General features: G+C 36.1%; 1 protein-coding gene across 1 annotated transcript in view; it reads right to left on the bottom strand.

Moving 5' to 3' along the window:
* LOC149286275 (T-box transcription factor TBX4-like) overlaps positions 1–20176 on the bottom strand; it is a 53865-nt gene that overhangs the window by 22992 nt on the left and 10697 nt on the right. Inside the window, exon 2 of the mRNA XM_089494292.1 lies at positions 12394–12488. Within this exon, the coding sequence (XP_089350418.1) occupies positions 12394–12488 (95 nt within the window). The remainder of the gene's footprint in view (positions 1–12393; positions 12489–20176) is intronic.

The following is a 20176-nucleotide window of genomic DNA, read 5'->3' as shown; positions in this document are numbered from 1 at the left end:
CCATATAATGCATCTGTTACATTAATATTAAGGTATAAGTGCCTATAAATCTGTGAATAACAATGTCAACCTGACATAAAATAATATTCATATAGACTGTGGTTGATAAGTGGAGTGCCCTCCCAGTGGAACTGGTAGAGCTTAAGTGGGGGAATTGAAACTTGCATTGTAAATGGTATATGGTTCTAATGGATCTAGGCTAAGTTCAGTGTTATTTAATGTGAGCATTGCTATTCATTTCTGGAAATGCAGATAGTATTGTGGATGCAACCTTTTTTAGTAGCCATAGTTGTTGATGATAGCCCAAAGATATTAAGATTCCCATAATTTTTTTTTAAAAGCATCAGTGCAATAATTGGTCATATAATTAAAAATACTTTAGTTATTGCTTTGAATAATTTATTTAAGTTACATTTTGCAAACATAAAGATAGCAAGGCAGCCAAAAATTTAACAACTATTAGATTATTCAGTTTGTATTATAGAAAAAGCAGAAATTTTGTGATAAAACACAGGTGCCTCTAGTTTCTCATGTGGATAAAACGTGCAATTCTTGAAAATAAATATAGGAAATTTATTTGTAAATTTGAAATTTAGGTTCTGGATCTACCTGGCAAATTAAAGATGGTTTTGTTGGGACTGTTTATAGCAATCACAATTTATAAATACTCATATTTACATAAACTATCTACAACACTGCTGCCAACCACATCATCAATCATTACATCTTGCCCCTAAATTACAACATTGTTTTTTTCTCTATGATAATTTCCTTTTTAATCTGACACTTGTCAGGAAAACACTAGCCTCGGATAAGACATCCAAACTAAATCCACTGTTAGCATGCATTGAAGTCTTATCTTGTCCAGCATTTGTGGTTCCCATTGATGCACTGTAAACGTATACAGTCTATGAGAAATCTGCATGAAATCCAAAAAAGCTAGTAATCACTACTGATCACTAGTAATCAGTAAAATGCATTATATGGAAGGAACATAGAAATGGTCCAGTGCTGATGCAAACAATTCTGGAAACATCTGTGGAGAGGTGTAATTTTACAAAAAATAAAATAGCTTAAAAAATAGTTTAAATTATTTAAATCATAGTAGACAAGGGGACATTGGCTCATCTCAACCTTCTTCCCAGTGCTCCCCTGACTATGTAAACCATTAATAAACCCAAACCTAAATAAACCATTGAAATTCCATAGTTGAAAGCAAGAATGTTTAAAGATGAAAATGGATCTATCCATCTTATACATGGTAGTTAACAAAAGCTATTCTCTTTTTGTATTTGAAAAATACTTAATGGTTTTAGGTTAGTTTAATTAAGTATTCATTTAATAAATATAACATTTTTTACCGAGCTTCTCTTTTATGAATATTTATTCATATTGAATGTTAGTGCTAGTTTAGTCTAGTTTACATCATAATTGTCAACAGTGCCACAGTGATCGCATAATTGAGGAAAAAAAACAGAACTAACATCTACTTATTGTCATGCCATACCCAAGATGTTTGTTGAATTTAGTTAAACAGACATTTGCATGTTGTATTAATGAACCACACTCACTTCCCCACAGTGGTATACCTAGCCTCCCTATGCCACCCTATTCTTTTTAATCACAATTGTTTTTGTCCTGTGCACCAACGTTCCTAACTCAGCACCTTGGAGTCCTCAAACAAGGATATGTACCTTATTTTAATGACTCATGTACAGTTACTATCAAATTTCAAGGCTGTCTTATAGATATATATATATCCATACCTAAATATCCCACTTTTCTTTACTTTGCACATTTTTTGTAATCTTTATGTTTTTTCGTTTGCTCTTACAGCTTTAGAAATTTTAATTTCTATAGCTTTTTTTATATCCTGGATAAACAAAGCAAGCAACCACTGTCGTCATTTTTGAAATTCTAAATTTGAAGAATATTATCACAAAGTTTTGTGGGAGTAGGGCTTAGAGTAACACTGATTTAACAAATTGATTAAATTAGTTAATGAGTTGGTATTCAATGGTTAAAATCAGAAAACATTTGAACTTCTTAGTTCCAGTCGGAGGACTGTGATAAATTTTTTTTCTGTAGCATAACACTGGATAATTTAAAATAAGTAAGACAGAATAAAAATAAATAAGTCGCTCAAATGTATTACCTCTTTCATACAAAAGAGAAGCCAGTGGTATGCAAACAAATTACTTGCACAGACTATAAAACTAATCCATTCTTTGACTGTTTATTTTATTTTGTGCTCTGTATATTTTATCTGTTTTATATTCACAAATTGTTTTAAAATGAACTGTGCCATGATAAGTTCTTCTGGAGATGTCATATTTTTATAGGCAAGCTTGCTCAAGTCACTGTTACCACACACAAGTGAGTGAAATAATGCCAATTTTTATCACTTTTTCCTCTTTGCTGTTATCTCTTTCACTCTGCTAAAATACACTGAGAAGAATGTTATTTTTGTTTTTAATTTTTTTCTGGAACCTATTATTTATCTGAGTAAGACAGTCCTATGGGGTTTCCTTATTCTGGTTAGGTTGGCGAGGAATATGAAGCGTAGGCATAGTCATGGACAGGTAACTGGACTGCTTTTGCAGTAAAGATTGGTAAGATGTACAACATATTTAGTACTTGGGAAGAAGAATAGTCTCCATTAATTCATATGTTTTTGTTATGGAGATCAACTGTTTCTAAAATATTAAATTTTTCCCAAACATATGAAAAACCATCAAATATTTTGACTTTTTGTGTCTGGATATTAAAGTTAGTTTTGGAGATGACCTAGTCTTTAATTTTTTTTTACATTTATTTCAAAACTAAATGTTAAATACATCAAAAGTAAATATATAACTGACAGATAAGAACAGAAAGGCTACCATATATTTCATAATAATTAATATATATTTAAGGCATTTTTTTACTTCACTAACAATGGTAGATAAATAGAACAACCTTCCAGCAGAGGTGGTAGAAGCTATTGCAGTGAGGGAATTTAAACATGAGTGGGATAGGCATAAGTTAAGATAAAACAAGACCATGACCAAATCAAGTATGAGGCTTATATGAAGGTTAAAAAATGGGCAGACTAGAAGGAATAAATAATTCTTGTCTGCCATCAAATTCTGTTTCTATTTTGTACGCGCTAAAAATGTTTACAAAAATATTTGAAATATTTTTTATGAATTATACATTTGTACAACTACCACATTTCCTTTAAATGGTTAACCAGAGAACACAAGGAACTGGCAAGGGGCAATCTATCTACATATTTATTGTAACCAATTAGTAGGCAAAGTACTGCGGGATACAAAATGGTTTTAATGTGACCTGGAATAACCCTTCAAGAGGTCTAAACATTCTCATAAAAACTACGTAATGAAAAAATGCTCAACTGCACAGCTAAATATCATCATCACTAACGTATAGAAATAAAATAATATAACAAAATAAAATTCCTAAATCTTACATACTATGTCTGGGACAAGTCTAACAATTCAAACACCAAGTCAGCACAATCTAAGCTGTCAAGCTTTATGAAAGCGTCATGCCGCTTGGATACTTTAATCCAGTACAAAGTAAAAGGGTTGAGGTATAGATCTTTCTTTTAAGAAAACAATATTTTATGTGAAAAACCATATATGCAATATTTTGTCTAAGGAATGTGACATTAATGGAAGGAATGTATACATCTGCAATTTGTGCGTCTATCCAATTTGTTTTGTTATTTTCTATGTTCAAATCTCAGATAAAAGAAATGATACATTTACCACAAGTAATAAATCTGTAAATTACCACCATCTCTTGATTCCTTTTATTTATATTTCAATGAATTATTTTCATATTTTATTTTTCAGCGCATTTTCATTCCTGCCTTTGATCTCAGAGATGTCATTGATTAAACTTAAGGGAATTAACAGAAAAAAAACCAGTCAGCAAATATCTTGCCCACCACAAGAGTTTGGCAAATTTTAACTGCTTCATGCCCAAGGCTATTTTGTATCCTAAAAGCTAAATGTAATTAAAATTTCTTCTCTCTCTTCTAACTATAGGGTACCCTTTATTTTGTTATCTGTATTCATAGCAAGGTTTGTATGGACCCTCTTACAGTCCCTTGTCACTTTAATGCCTGAACATCTGTACCAAGTACATTAAATCTTGCACCGTGCCTAATAAGTTCACTAAGTAAGAATTCTGAGTATGAACTCTGAATGAGAATATCTGTAGAATACATATAATTATAGAAACAGAATGAGACCCCTGAAGCAGAGTGTGCTCAATGAATTAGAAAAGTCCTACAATTATGTCAATAAGCAACTTATCAGTTACCATGGTGTTCTGCATGTCAGTTCTGCAAACCCTGAGTGTGTTTCTAGAAGAGGAATTATCTCCACATCGTTTAAAAAAACTAGATCAATTTATTAAATCTATAATTAAGTTATGTTATATTCGTTTTGGATTTTATTATTATAACTGGCTAAAATGGCAGAACTAGCATTTAGCATAAGTCAATATTTAATATTTGCACAGCAAATAACAGCTGAAATGTTTCTTAACTTACCATTATATTACTGTGAACATGGGGATAAAAGTATTTCCCCAGATACACAATTGCCCTTATACATTATTTAAGCAGATTCCAGTTAGGTATAGTCGCCATGGTGACCATTCCCTCTATACAGAAAGCTGGATATGGAGAGGGCTACCATATTAGTGCCCAGGTTAAAATGGTATTCATCTAGAAAAGACTTGCAATCTCACGAAACGCAAGTTAACATACATCATCATTATGGTACTAAGCCCTATTAATAAGTGTTAGTATAGCAATTCTTACTTTATTGTTTCTTTTAATTTTAAAACAAGCTAAAATGAATATGTAAAAATATTTGTTTGTCGCTCATTTCTGGATTCTTTTGGAAGCGTTCTTGCTTCCAGTAAGGAGATCAAATACTTTTTTTAACCAAGTCCCAGTGCATTCAGACCTTACAGTCCCTTATTTGTCTTATCATTCACGCCGCTCTGCAATGACATTCTGTATACAATGTAAGGACCGTTAGCTTTGAAGTGCTGGATTAGCCCATGCCAGATTCTAGCCACAGAATAACAAACAATACAGGTTCAACAGGAGTTCCCATCAGTGAATCATTTTTCAAACCCAATTTCACTGCCACTTACACAAGAAACATTGAACTTAGAGTCTGTGGATAGATAGATGAGATTTATCTGGTGTCCCAATGATTGGTGGGTCAGACAGTTAGGAAAATTCCATTTTTATAAGATTATATTTAAAATTTCTTGGCTCACTTTTATCTATGCTTTCAGAGGCATTGTTTTATCCAACATATAAGTGGCTGGTAACCTTATAGTTTTTCTAAATATTTTTTCCATCTTTTATGTTGCTATTTCCATTTTTTCTTTGTGTAATTGTAACCAATCCAGCATAGAATAAAAGCTTTATGTGCTATGTGGCAAGGGAAAATTTAAGTAACTATTTATTTCTGTGTGTTCTGCTATTTTGTATCCCTTTGTTCTGTATTGTTGGCTGCATCAGAAGTAATTTTCAGTGTGTGGGATACATAAAAAATATAGTATCGTAATGCTATTTCCATACAAATGGCCACAGTTTAAAAAACCCCCAGATAAAGTGGTTGTTTTATTTTGTGTTTTGTTAATATCAGTAAAACTAGATATTTTACACACTATATGCTTGACTGTTTTTAACTCTTTTTCCAGAATATCAGACATGTTATATGTATATCACAGTCAATATATGAATATTATTAATAGATTGTTGGTTTTGAAAGAGCAGGGTCCTCTTTTACTTCTGCCCCAGTTTGTTCATGTTATCATTATTTTTTTATATTGTTAATTTGAATTTGTATGAAAATTATATTTATAATAGTGCAATTGAATCAGCTGTCTCTTTATGAATAAAATATAACATAATATAATTTATATTAAGAAAAACATGTAGGTATGCATTTTTTGTGTTGTTGCACATCGTACAAAATAGTTTTGTCTATATAAACCAGATATTACTGTAATGTCAAATATGAAGTATTAACCACAGCTTCACTAAAGTTAATAAATACTTTATTATCTTCTATGTGAAAAGTTATTACAGAGCCCTGGCATGAGAGTGCGAATGAATATATGAATGAATGAATATATATATATATATATATATATATATATATATATATATATATATACAGAGATCTTCACTTGCACTGTGATTTTGTACAATGCCACTGATCACTTGATTCATTGACCAATCATATATTCTCCAACATATTTAATAAATCACAAGTCAAGTTATTTTACCTACACTCAGGATTCCATTATAATGAATCATGATGCAATTCTTTCAAACACCTTGTCTGATTTTCAGAGAGATTAAACAAAATTAAACTTAAGGCTGCTTTCTAAAATTTCTCTGCTGCAAATGGCAGGACAAAATTGTGACATTAAGACGTTCAAAACGCATTGAGAGGCTTTTAGTCTCTGAGTGGCAGTACAATGCAGGATAAAATGCTAATGGAAATCTACGTGGGAATTTACATGTGGCTGATCTGTGTGCCCTAGGCATCTTGATAGGGTACAGAAAGAGTTAAAAACGGTTCATATTCAGCAATGAGATCATTCAAAATGGATGAAAGGGTATGACCAAGCATACAAATCCTCAGCTATGTAGCTCAAAAGAGAGTTTAGACATTGTGTAACTCAAAAGCTTTAAGCTGGTGTAAACTGTGACCACTATTGACCTTTTTATAGTGATCTATATGTTTCATTGGTAACGTATGAGCAGCTGGGGAGTTTTGGATTTTATAATTTTTTGAAATTCTGTTTACATTGAAATTACATTACATTTTAATTATTGAGCACCAGCAGATTCCATAAACCTATTACAACAGGTGGATGTGAAAATTAACAAACTGTAAAAGCAACAAAATACAAAATTTAGAGTAAGGTTATGACATGTTGACACATATTAAGACATACTGGCAAGGCTGGATTAAGAAGCTTTGGGCCTGGTGCAATTATACAGAAAGGGCCCCTTCTCTGGTTTTCCTGGATTTAACAACTCTCTTTTTTTCTCTGGTTTCTGTCTACCTTTGGCAGTCTTTTTTTCTTTTGTTCTATTCTTTTCTCCATCTTTGGCAATTTCCTTTGCCCCATCTCTATTTTCATCTTACTTGCTGACCTCTTTTCCTTACTTTTTTTCATCTTCCCTTACAAAAAAATTACTGCAGTTTTTCTGAAGTAATACTGCAGTTTTTTGGACATGAAAGAACTGCAATACTGCACTTTTACTGCAGTATTACTGCACATTTGCTGCATTTTTACTGCATTTGTACTTCACTGTACTGCAGTTTTACTGCAGTTATTTTTGTACGGAAGTACAAATGCAATAAAGCTGCAGTACATTGAAGTACAACTGTAGGTTTGCAATATAAAAAAAGTGCAGTAAATGTGCAGTAAAACTGCAGTACAGTGAAGTACAAATGCAGTAAAACTGCAGTAAATGTGCAGTAATACTGCAGTAAAAGAGCAGTATTGCAGTTTTTTCATGTCCAAAAAACTGCAGTATTACTTCAGAAAAAGTGCAGTAATTTTTTGTAAGGGATTCTGTGATAAGATGCCACAAAATTAGTTTGTGAAAAGTCATCCCTGCTAGAAATTCCACAGTCAACTGTAAGTGGTAGTATTGGAAAGCGGAAGTGTTTAGGAACAGCAGCAACTGCTGAAAACTGCTGAAGCGGAAAACCATGTAAAGTCACAGAGCGGGGCCACCAAGTGCTAAAGCATGTGGTACGTAAAAGCCAAGGCTGATTCCCTAGCTGAAGACTTTCAAACTTCCACTGGCATTAATATAAGCACAAAAACTGTGCGGCAGGAGCTTCGTGGAATAGGTTTCCATGGCTGAGCAGCTCCATGTGAGCGTCACATCACCAAGTACAATGCCAAGGGTCAAATCGGGTGGTGTAAAGCACAATGCCAATGGACTCTGGAGCATTGGAAAGTCTTCTCTGGAATGATGAATAATGCTTCTCTGTTTGGCAGTCAGTTCGGCAAGCCTTGGTTTGGCGAATACCAGGAGAACATTACCTGCCTTACTGCATTGTGTCAACAGTAAAGTTTGGAGGAGGAAGGATAATGGTCAGGGGTTGGGCTACGCCCATTCCTCCCAGTGATGGGAAATCTTAATGCTTCAGCATACCAAAACATTTTGGACAATGCTATGCTTCCAACTTTCTGGGACCATTTTGGGGAAGACCCTTTTCTATTCCAGCATGATTGTGCCCCCGTGCACAAAGCAACGTCCATAAAGACATGGTTGGATGAATTTGGTGTGCCCCGCACAGATTCCAGACCTTAACAATATCAGCTTTTATGGATATATAGTTGATCTTTTGGCTCCTGAGTCCTACCTCCCCGTGAAGACTTGAGTGGTTAGAAGCTCTGCTTCCTGTCTTTTGGTTGAGAAATATACCAGGGAACATTCGATGTTAGGAAATTGGGGGTCCCTGGCTTCTATAGTAGTGGCTTTGGGTAGAGCCAGTACTGCCCATTCTTAGGCTGCTTTTAAAAGAGTTGCAAACAAGAAGAAAAGAGGGCAAGGTATGGTCAAATGCTGGTCCCCTTCCTAGAGAAATAGCCAGGGAGTTGCCAGTTATGTCAATGAGGGAAGGAAGGGATAGCATATCCTTTTACAGAGTGAGATCACAGAAGATGACGACTGAGGGACCAGTGGAAATTCACTCTCACATTTACACAATTTTTTGGCTTGAAACACGGCACTTTTTTAATCAAAAGTCATTACAGCCTTTTGTAATGCTTCCATTCATATGTGCCAGGCAACTGCAGCTTGGGTCTGGTTGCTTCATCGTGACCTCGCTACAAAGACAACCACAAGTGTTTGATATGGGGTTGTCTTTGAAACTTTTACAATGCCCTCAGCTATCTAATCTCTCCCACGTCAGCAAAAGGCATAGTTAAAATAAGGCAGTGTAGTGCTGTGGTCCTATGTTAGAATCTGATAGACTGTTAGGTTAAAATGGTATTGCAGTTAATGCACCTTAGACAATGTGTAAAACAAATACATTTTACACTCAGTATATATTTTAAGTAATTTTAAATTAGTCATGTTTTCAATTTGTTTATCGTAAATGCTAAAGAACATACCCTCTACTAGGAAGCGTCCACATGCTGCACAAGAATTCAGAATATGACTCAGAAGTACCATGCAGATGAGCGCCTTAAAATTGTATGACCTTTTGACTCTCTCCAGTTAATGTTGATCCCTTAATGCATGTGTATCTGCTTTAAGCTTTGAAGGAGACTAAAATTTAAACAGTGTGAAAGTAGGCTTCCTGTCTTTGTAGTCTCACCTTGAATTTACTGGAAAACTGTGTTTTCTTGATCTACATTTCTTTACTGTAGAAAGTTACTTTTTTCCCTAAGATCCGGTGGGAATGTAGGTCCAGAACTTATGTCGGGAATAAATCACTTGTAGGCATGGGCATCCGCAGTACTTTTTTGGGGAGGGGGTTCTTAATGTCCTTCTCCACTCTAATCCCAATATTACCTTACCTTGCCTACCCAAAACCAGACACACACTCTAACATACCCAGACACACATGTATACTAACATACCAAGACATGCACTAACATACCCAGAAATAGGCATACAAACACATACTCAGACACACATATACACAGTAACATACTCACACACACTAACACACCCAAAAAGACACATTAACATACGCATAAACACACACACACTTGCATACGCCCCTCCTCACACCCACTAACATGACCAGACACGCACATACACATACTAATATACTCAGACACAGACAAACACACTACTCACTTACCCTGCAAAGCCTCATGTTGTCTATACTGCCGCAGGGTCACTCATTGTTACATGACCTAGTTGAATCGCACCTCCTCCATGAAATTAAGGTGATAAAGAGGTAAGTACTTCTTGTCACGTCTTTATGCTCTCAAAGTGTATGCGGCCATACTGGCCACCAGCCCGTTGAACATTTGCCTGGTGTGGTAGATGACCAGTACAGGTCTGCATATGTTCAGTGGAGGTAAGCTGGACTTTTACTCCCACTGCCCTGGGATCAAATACTGCCTTGGAGGCCTAGTATCCAGCTCTGATTGCCAAATCACATAGATAATAAACATGTGACAATGCAAAAAAACTGTAAGAATGCAGAAAAATATAAGGATGTACTTTTAGTTGCTACAATTAGATTTTTTATCGCACTGTATTTTAAATATGACATTGAAGAGTGATTCAATTTGAATGAGTAATATTTTAACCTCCTCCAATGAAAAATTCAGACATTAAAGAGATATTAAGTGCATTTTATGTATGTTTCCACATTATCAATCATTGATTTCTTTTGGCACTGGCTTTACTTCTATTTGAATTGCAGCTTCTTTTGTGTTCTTTAAGACCTGAAGAGGGAGGAATACCTCCTACACCATGATCTTTAACTGCAGATGGCTGGCCATTTATCATTTTATTCTTAACTATGGATTTCATGCTTTCTTTAACTCAGAGATCTCTTTCACTGTTGATCACTTCTTTGTAATTGTTTTGTTATCCGCTGAACTGTTCTAACAATTAACATATAAAATAAAATCATGGAGGTAAGTTTCCAGGTATATATATTTATCATATGCAATCATAGCTAAAAAACAGTATTAATAATAAGTTATACTCATTAAAATAAATAATGATGAAGGTGAGATAAGTGGAACATGCATTACATTTATTTAACATAATTTTGTTTATCATATACACTCTTGATGTTTGTCCTAATTAAAGACTTACTTTTAGGAAGATCAGCTTGAAGATTGTTACACATACTTATTCTGGCAATGAGAAACATATAGAACCTAATTTTTTGTGGATGTCCCTCAAAATGCTCCTTACCTGCTCAGGTAGAAGTTGCTCTATCTGAGTTTTCCCTAAAAAGATGAGCTTATTCCAGGACCTCTGTTGTCCTAACAGTATATAGACAAGCAACTTAAACTACTACCGTATTTTCCGGCGTATAAGACGACTTTTTAACCCATGAAAATCTTCTCAAAAGTCGGGGGTCGTCTTATACGCCGGGTGCTCAAACTTCCCCACGAAGCCCCTAAAACTGTAGCGTATCTCTAGGGGAGGGGCGAGCGGAGAAGCCGCCTCCCCTGGGCCGGTCTTCAGGGCCGCGCCGAGGCAGGTGCAAGATCGTGATCTCCCCAACTAGCCCTGATCAGCGGGCGCCCGATGAGCCCGATGGGCTGGTTGGGGAGATCACGACCTCCCTCTAACTAGCCCAACATTAGGGAGAGGTCTGAAGTGCCAGACCTCGGCTTACGTGCTCCCTTATCACTACGCGCCGGCTATTGATGCCGAGCGCGGGATGACATCATATCCCGGCGCTCGGCATCAATTGACGGCGCGTAGTGATGAGGGAGCAGTAAAGCAGAGGTCTGAAATGACAGACCTCACGCTCCCACAACTGGATGGAAGATAGAAGATAAGAAAGGTAAGAGATGGGGAGAAAGGGGTGTAAGTGCAGTGTATGTGTATTTATGTGTGTGTAAGGTCAGTGTATGTGTATGGTCAGGTGTGTGTAAGAGCAGTGTAGGTATTTGTGTTTTTGTAAACTGGTGTGTGTATATATATATATATATATATATATATATATGTGTGTGTGTGTGTAAAGGCAGGGGTGTGTGGTGAGGGCAGTGTATAAATGTGTATGTATGGACAGGCGTATGTTAGTATGTGTAGATATATATATGTGTGTGTATGTATATGTCTGTGTAACGGCAGTGTATGTGTATATGTGTGTTTGTAAGCTGGTGTGTACGTGTATATGTGTGTAAAGGAAGGGGTGTGTGAGGGCAGTGTATGTCTATACATGTGTGTGTGTGTGGACAGGCATATGTTAGGGAGAGCTGACCCACCCAATCCAAGCAGGCTTTGTATACAACAACCAGCCAATCACTGGTAAGGTACATCGCTTGCCGTGATTGGCTGGTTGTTGTATACTGGGTAGAGGGGTAGTCTTATACGGCGAGTATAGCCCAAACTCGTCTTATACGCCTGAAAATACGGTATATATTTTGGTGCACTAAATGGCATCAGAACACAAATGTTTTCTGGGACCTATAGAGCAATCTTTTTATTTTTTTTTCATTTTAATATTAAGTAAAACCTTAAGCAGTATTACAAATGCTAACAAATTTGACTTGGTTTTCTAATAATAAAAACAATATACCACTCAACATTTCAAAGGTAGACTGGCTAGTGAGTACGTTTTAATTCAGAAAGCTAATGATGTAACAGAATAAGAAATATTTTCCACATACCTGCCAGCCTTGGTTATTATCATTTCGGTGCCCGCTTCATGAAACTTCTTCCAAAGCTCCTTTTCATGAAGATACACCTTGATATTTTCTATGGTCTAAAAAATGTAAAATGTGTGTCAACTTTTTGCCTTTAAAGACCTGTTACCACATTCTTTTAAAACATGTATAAAGATAATAAATAAATTAAAAAATACATTGTGGTCCCCTCCATGGTGCTATTAATTTGATTTCAATTAATATTTTAATCCAGCAGATCTGGATTTCTATTTATAGATTCTGCCACCAGAGTGTTCCTATTTAGTTAAATATGTATTAGTCCCTGGAGACAGTTATTGCGATGCTAGAATCAATCACTGTTCTGTGTACCTTAATCAATTAATAGGGAAAGAAAGAAAGAAAGAAAGAAAGAAAGAAAGAAAAACATTTACTCTTTTATTGTGGATTATGAAAGAGTAGGAAAAAAAGAGACATAAACATTAGTATTAATTTAGCCTTGCCAAGAGCTAAAATCAGAAGGCCCACCAGGGATGAAACTCACACTAGATAGAAATAAAATGCCTTTCCTCAGCCAACGTTATAAACAATATGGCAGATAACCAAAAGATGTAATGCTTATACATGTAATAGTGTGACCTTCATTCAGCTATTCAAAACTTTAGTCATACAAGCATACTGTTGCCCTGAAAGTAATCTGCTATAATATGTTACAAAGTAAAGGTGTGCAGTATAAAAAATGAAGATTGCTGAAACTGTATGTATGTATGGCAGTCAATGTACAAAGTTCATTTTCTACCCTTCTTGAGAGGTTGCATCATGTAATTTATCACACATACTTTTTACTCTATATATGCAAGACTTCACTTGCATGTAGGTATAAGAAAAGCTGATTTTGTTTCTGGTATCTCGTGTGAAACTAAAAAGAATAGTATGCCATGTAACCTAATTTAAATATCACAAATCAAAAGGATAAATCAAAAGAGAGCATGGTCATTTATGGAGAAAATAGCCAAATTGCCGGGTTTGTTCACAAATGAACACAAGACCACTTATGCACCAAGAAGCCAAGGAACCTATGGTATGTGTCTGGGAGGATTTTACCCATCATGCACCTATTTTCTGGAATTCCCCTCCCTGACAGTCACAGGCACGGGTTGAGGGGTTTGCAAGAACAGCATGATGGGCATGCAGCACCAGTTACAGGTAGCAAGAAGAAAAATAAACCAATTTTTAGTTTGCCATAGGGCCCCTATGCACATGTAGCACAATTGCCCTTCAAAATAAATAAATAGAATTATTTTTCTAGACGGATGCATCACAGATAAGATGTAAAAAGGGCATGGTTGAGGTAATATAGCCATTATCGTGTACTTCGGATGACATCGCTAAGCTGTTTGCGTATATATCTGTTTTCGTACCATTGTATGCAAATTATTTCACTTTTCATATTTTACATTAGAAACTCAGTCCAGGTTCACTAAGTGCTGTATATATTATTATTCATTAGTAAGTTAAAGTTGGGTAGGTGACCTACACTATATGAAAAAACTATTGGGACACATGACCATTACACCAACAGGGACTTTGATGACATCACATTCTAAATACAATAATATGAAGTTGCCCCCCCCCGCCCCTTTGCACGCCTAACAGCTTTCACTCTTCTGGGAAGGTTTTCCACAAGATTTTGGAGTGTTTCTGTGCAAATGTTTTGCCCATTCATATTGGACATTCATCCAGGTCAAAGGGGTTGAGGTCTCTGTGCGGACCAATTAATTTCTTCCACACCAAAGTCCTCCAACCATGTCTTTATGGACCTTGCTTTGTGCCCGTGGGCACGGTCATGCTGGAATAGGTAAGGGCCTTCTCAGGGCCGGCCCGACAATGGAGCCGAGTGGGGCAACTGCTCCAGGCGGCACTTTTGAAGGGGCGGCACTTCGCCGCCCCAAGCTCCTTTTTTTTTTTTTTTTTTTTTTTAAAGCGAAAGAGAGAGAGAAAGGGGCTCTCTGGTGGTTTTCGCTTACCAAGCTGTCAGTACCCGCTCGGCGCCCCTCTCTCCTCTGCGGCGAGTCACTCTGTTCGGTCTCGGTGCCGGCTTGTAATGCTGAGTGGCGGAAGATTTCCGGCGCTCAGCATTACAAGCCGGCACCGAGACCGAACAGAGAGACTCGCCGCAGGACTGCTAAAAGGTAAGTACAATGGGGGGGGAGTTGGCGGCAGGGACGGAGGGAGAGGAAGGGTAGATGGGGGGGGCGGCATTTTAAAATTCGCCCCAGGCGGCATTTTGCCTTGGGCCGGCCCTGGGCCTTCCCCAAACAGTTGGAAGCATTGTCCAAAATGTCTTGGTATGTCCCATTTTTCCTAAAAAAGCATTGTATATGTCCTACAAGCTCTGGTCCAAGTGGAACAATGTAACCAAGATTTCATGCTGCAAGAAGGAAGCAGCTGTTTTGCAATGCCATATGCAACTCTTGAATTAACCTTCCTGGAATCAGTAGATATAAAACCACTAAAATGGTTGTATGTATTTAAAATCAACATGCAACTCAATGTGAACTCTAATTTTGATTTCATTATATATATATAAATCTGTTGTAATATTGTTAAAGGGAAAGTCCCATGAAAAAAGACAAAATACAGTGCTGTATACAGTAATTTATATTAGCACTGACAACAACCTGGTTTTATGTCCTTTTGTTAGAATAAAATTTATCTGCAGACCTGGAGGTAGCCATGTGATATTTTGGGTGAAATTCCCTGCACAAACACCACATTAAGCTTGTTAAGCTTACTATTTAGCCTTTTAAGTCACAATGTCCGACTAGGTGATTAATAATTGGCCATTGTCAGGGTTTATCTAGTAGGACTGTTTTAAGCAAAGAAAATGTTGGTTTAATCTGCTATTATTATAAAAAAAAAAATATACGGTGGCTGTTTATGTTCTTTATGTTCCTAATTGTATAACTGGTTCAGACAACCTTGCAAGGATGGGTGAGGATCTTGACTTAATGATGGATACTTTAAGAGATACTGGAGATATCAGTTTATAAGGTGAACTTCAAAATCTAATTACCCCATCTCCATGACCCATCTAAATCTTAATTGGTGTAGAAAGGGTGGTTTGTGATTTAAACATTAGCAGAAAATAACTTCTCAGAATATTAATACAACAAATTGATTAATTAATTATGTCAATTTCATATTCTAAAAATATTTGTCTACATTCCTCAAGACATGTCTAAAGAACTTCAACATAACATAATACGCTGAAATAAACACCAAGAACATGTGCTAAGAGGAAAATTAGAATATTCCAGTAACAACTTAACCCATTTAATTTCAGCACATGGAGTGTAGCATAAAAAACCCAGACATCACCATGTGATTATATGCCATTATTGGGGTTACATAGATTTATTGCCATGTCACATTCACAGTCACTTCCATAGTTACAGCTTCTTATCCATCCATTATTTAATTTATTGCTCTATATAACACCATATTCCAAAGCACTGTACAAATGGATATATTTTTACTATCATCCTAATATTTGGCATAGAAGTGTCATTATATTATTATTTTACAACCTAAGTATATATAGTTTGATACATATTAAATGCAACAGCAAAATAAATATTTAACACCAATATAACCAGACATGAAAACAAACATCGTGCAAAGTACTCACAATACTGGCTGTACCACATTGAATGTTATGAGCTTCTGCTGTGGCAATGATGTCTCCTACTATCAAAGTTTTGCTTTGTTTTTATTGGACATGCAGTGATTAAGACATGGAAACAGTGCATGCTGTGCTACGATATCAGATAGACACAGTAATTGTGTGCAGACATTGAAGCAGTTTGCAACCATTGTTTGGAATCGTGCCCTACGAACTGAATTGCTAACTTATGAACATGATTTTAGCATGCAATCTTGGTGAAAGGAAAATAAATGCTGAAAGAGTTATACTGGGGAAATAAGGCTTCAGACGTGGAAAGACCTGGAAGAGGAGGGGAAAAAGTGTAACAGAAGAAAAGCTGCAAGGGTGTAAAGAAAGCTAGAAATTTAGAGAGCGGTTAGATACCGTAAATGAGGATCATGAAGAGGGAAAAAAAACAAAGCCAGGGTGGTTCTAGGTGTCTTAGGGGGAAAAAAATACAGCCTCAACCTCTAAGACAAATTAGATACAAATCATTGGGTTTAAACCTGTGTTTTTATAAGAAGCATCCTACAAAAAACCCTGTTGTCAATGTAGTACAACAGTCCCACTTTTGATGAAAAACCATTTAAACTCTACAAACCCTATTTTAATAATTATAATTAAAAATAATTTATAATTAAAATAAGTTGTGAGATAACCCAAACGTGCTTATATGAAGACAAAATACTAATATACAAGTTGTCTTTAAAATATGTGAAATTTAAGTAAGGAAGTCTTTAAAATCAACAAACATAATCAATTTTGAACATTTGTATTTACTTCTCTAAAGCTAACAATTTGCATTTGATAGTTTCTGCTACAAATGTTTGTGGGTAAACTTTCTTTTACAAATTTTCACAATCTTGTACCATAGACCACAAGCAATTATATGGACATATATTTCACACTTTATTAAAAATGTAAAGAGAAAAAAATGCTCAGGAGGTTGCAGTAGCTGTGAAGGTGTTAGAACATTTAACTTTCTCTTTATAAAAGCAATTGAAGAAATACAATAAAATATTCATTATATTACAAGCTGTTGGAAAACATGTAAATCTTTCAAACATTCTATCCAAAGACTGTTTAAAAATGGAGTATTCTTTTTTTTAAAAATCCTACACATTGCCAATATTTTATTAAGCTACTTTGACCAAAGCTCAGTATTATTTAGCTACATTATTTAGATACATTCTCAACCTTTCGTCGTGCATTGTCTATGTGTCATGTCCCACGCTTTTATTTGATCCATATGGAATTTGGGGTGAGCAAAAAAAGTTTGTAACGGGGTGTATCATTTTCCTTCTTTACATCAAAAAATCCCTGTCAGCTGCCAGGTCTGTGGTTTATGCTGCATCTGATCTGACAAAAATTTAAGAGAGACTTATGTAAACCACTATGTGGTTTATTTACAAAAGTCATACATAATTTAACTGACAATAATGTTGTCCATAGGATACCTTGTGAACAAAGCTGTGTTAATAAAATAGGTGTGTACTACATTTCCATAAAGGCAGATAAACATTAATTTACTTTAAAAAAAAGTTGTTTTTTAAATAGAAAGCATGTGGTTAAATACCGTAATAATAAAAATAAATATCACGTTTTATATTTATATATCATATACATTAAATAAACACATGCAAATGAGTTATAAAAACTAACATATTTACAGCTGCAAATTATTTCTCAATGCTAAAAATATTAGTATTTTGCATGAAAATGAACAAAGGAAATGTCACAATAATAAGTGATATTTTACCATGGCCTTCATCAAAGGGTTAAATTGTCAAGTTGTAGGATAACAGATAGGACACATCATATGGTCAAGCAGTATATGCAGGTTATGAAGCATGCATAGGAACAACAATAATGTCTCAATTAATAACAAGCTGATTTTCTGCCATAGTCAACAACTAGGAGCTGGTCAAATATTATGACATTTGATGACACATTGTATTGCCAGAAGGGAGGCAAACCACGACAGAGTAAAGTTAACCATATCCGGCCCAAATAACATTGGATGAAACTTTCCATTCCATGAGAACCCCAAGCACCTCAAGCCAGGCACTCAAGGCCATAACTCTAACTTTAATAAAATATGTAACACAAATATAAAATGTGCCAGTGCTATTTATTGTTATTATATAATGAATAAGGCTTTTAAAAAAAAACTTTATTATATTTATCATTTGTAAGATTTATTTTTTGTTTATTCCTTCTTCACTGTGAATGTTAACCACCTTAACACCTGGGTGTTTATTCTGAATCTATTATTTAACATAGAAAAGGCTTGTGACAATTTGTGACAATATATATGGCATATAGAAGGTGATGCCTTTCTCACCAAATTCTCATCAAATTCCATCTACCGTTGTGAGTTTATGAGCTCACGCTCTCTAAATGTTTCCCTACCTTCTCTGCCAACCACTTCCGCTTCTGCATCTTCTTGTTCTTCATCTTCTTTCTTCTATCTTTTGTCTTTCATCTTCTCTCCTTTATCTTTTATCTTCTCTCTTCTTCTATCTTCGTAATAGGACATAACCTGGCGGAAACTTCTGCCAAAATGATAGCGTTTCCAGTAACGTCATCCTCATCTAACTGGGGTAGAGAATGTCACTGAAATGTTGCCCTAAGGTGAAATTCCAAAATCTTGGCACTTTTGCTGGCATTCTCTCCTTCGATTGGAGTATTATGGTTATGTCCTCAGAGATGCAGATGAAGATAAACGATAAAGGAGAGAAGATGAAAGACAGAAGGTAGAAGAGAGAATATGAAGAAAAAGAAGATGCGAAACGGAAGAAGCAGAAGTAGTCGGCAAAGAAGGGAAACATTTAGAGAGAGTGAGAGAGTGAATGAAAATAAGTACTGGCTCCCCTGAGGCAATTGTTAGAGGTGTTATGAATATTAACCCACCGTATTGGGTGGCACTACAGTTGGTGAGTGAAATACGAATGCACAAGTCTATTACTTACATATTCAGATTAAAGATCTACTGGGGTTATGACAATGTTCTGATGGTTTCTTAATTTTTATAGTTTCAACTATGCAAATCAAGCAGCAATTATAGGATAGTGCTAGAAAACAGAATTCTCCTCAATAGGTAAATTCCCACTATAACCTGTGACGTATCCTAGATCGACTAGGCCCAAGCCTAGGGTGACAGGTCCAGGGTGGGTGACAGCAGTCTCACTGGTGCAAAATCAGGGTACAGATCTCCCTCTTGGGGGATCAACCCCCCTGTGTCCTGCCACACAATGAGCCGGTTATAAGGCAGATCTTTGATCTCCCCAACCTGTCTATTTCTCCCTATGGATGCTGTGCAGGCTCAGCACAGCCTCTATAGACTTCATTAAAAGGTGCTCGGTTTCCTAAAGGCACAAAAAGTCTTTATGGTATCGGAGACGCTGACCATGGAGTTGGAGGGGACTGGGTCAGCCGAGGACAGCCCCAAAGGTAAATACAGCACTGACTATGACAAATAATGAAAGTACAGAAACTGAAATGCAGGATAAACAATATTGCAGTATAGCAAATTGTGCTATATTATTTGATTCCTGTGGTGGTGGAAGCAGGATCCATATAGTCACTAGATCCCCAGCTGAGAAAAATGTAATCACTACCTTCAGGATCTTGATACCATGTAGAAATTTTTTTTAGGCCTACAAAGATAGCTAGTGGGTAAACAAACATATAATTTCTACGCAGGAAATGTGCTTTCCTGCATTGTGTAGGATGGAGTCATGGCCAGGACTGCCCACTGACGTCAGGAATGCACCCAATGTCAGTGGGCATTCCTGGTGACATCAGTGGGCCTTCCTGCTGACATTGTGGGAAAAGCCCCTATTTAAAGGCGAAATGTGCGAGGAGTTGGGCGTGTCAAGACCCCACTCCCGCGACCTGGAGGTATTCGGTTGTTGACCAGGAGAGCCGGAGAAGCAGTTCACTGGGCCAAACCCAGAGACTCCCCGGGGAAGATTATGTTTGGCTGTTCATGTCTACTTCTCCACCTTCACAAATCTCAGGATTAATCAAATTAAAATCTGTACAACTGACAGTCTTCATAACGTCTGTACTACTGAATGT

This window comes from Sceloporus occidentalis, unplaced genomic scaffold (assembly GCF_023333645.1).
Source record: "Sceloporus occidentalis isolate IW3139 unplaced genomic scaffold, rSceOcc1.0.p SCAF_71, whole genome shotgun sequence".
NCBI classification, from domain to species: domain Eukaryota; kingdom Metazoa; phylum Chordata; class Lepidosauria; order Squamata; family Phrynosomatidae; genus Sceloporus; species Sceloporus occidentalis.
This window is presented reverse-complemented; position numbering and strand designations above follow the sequence as displayed.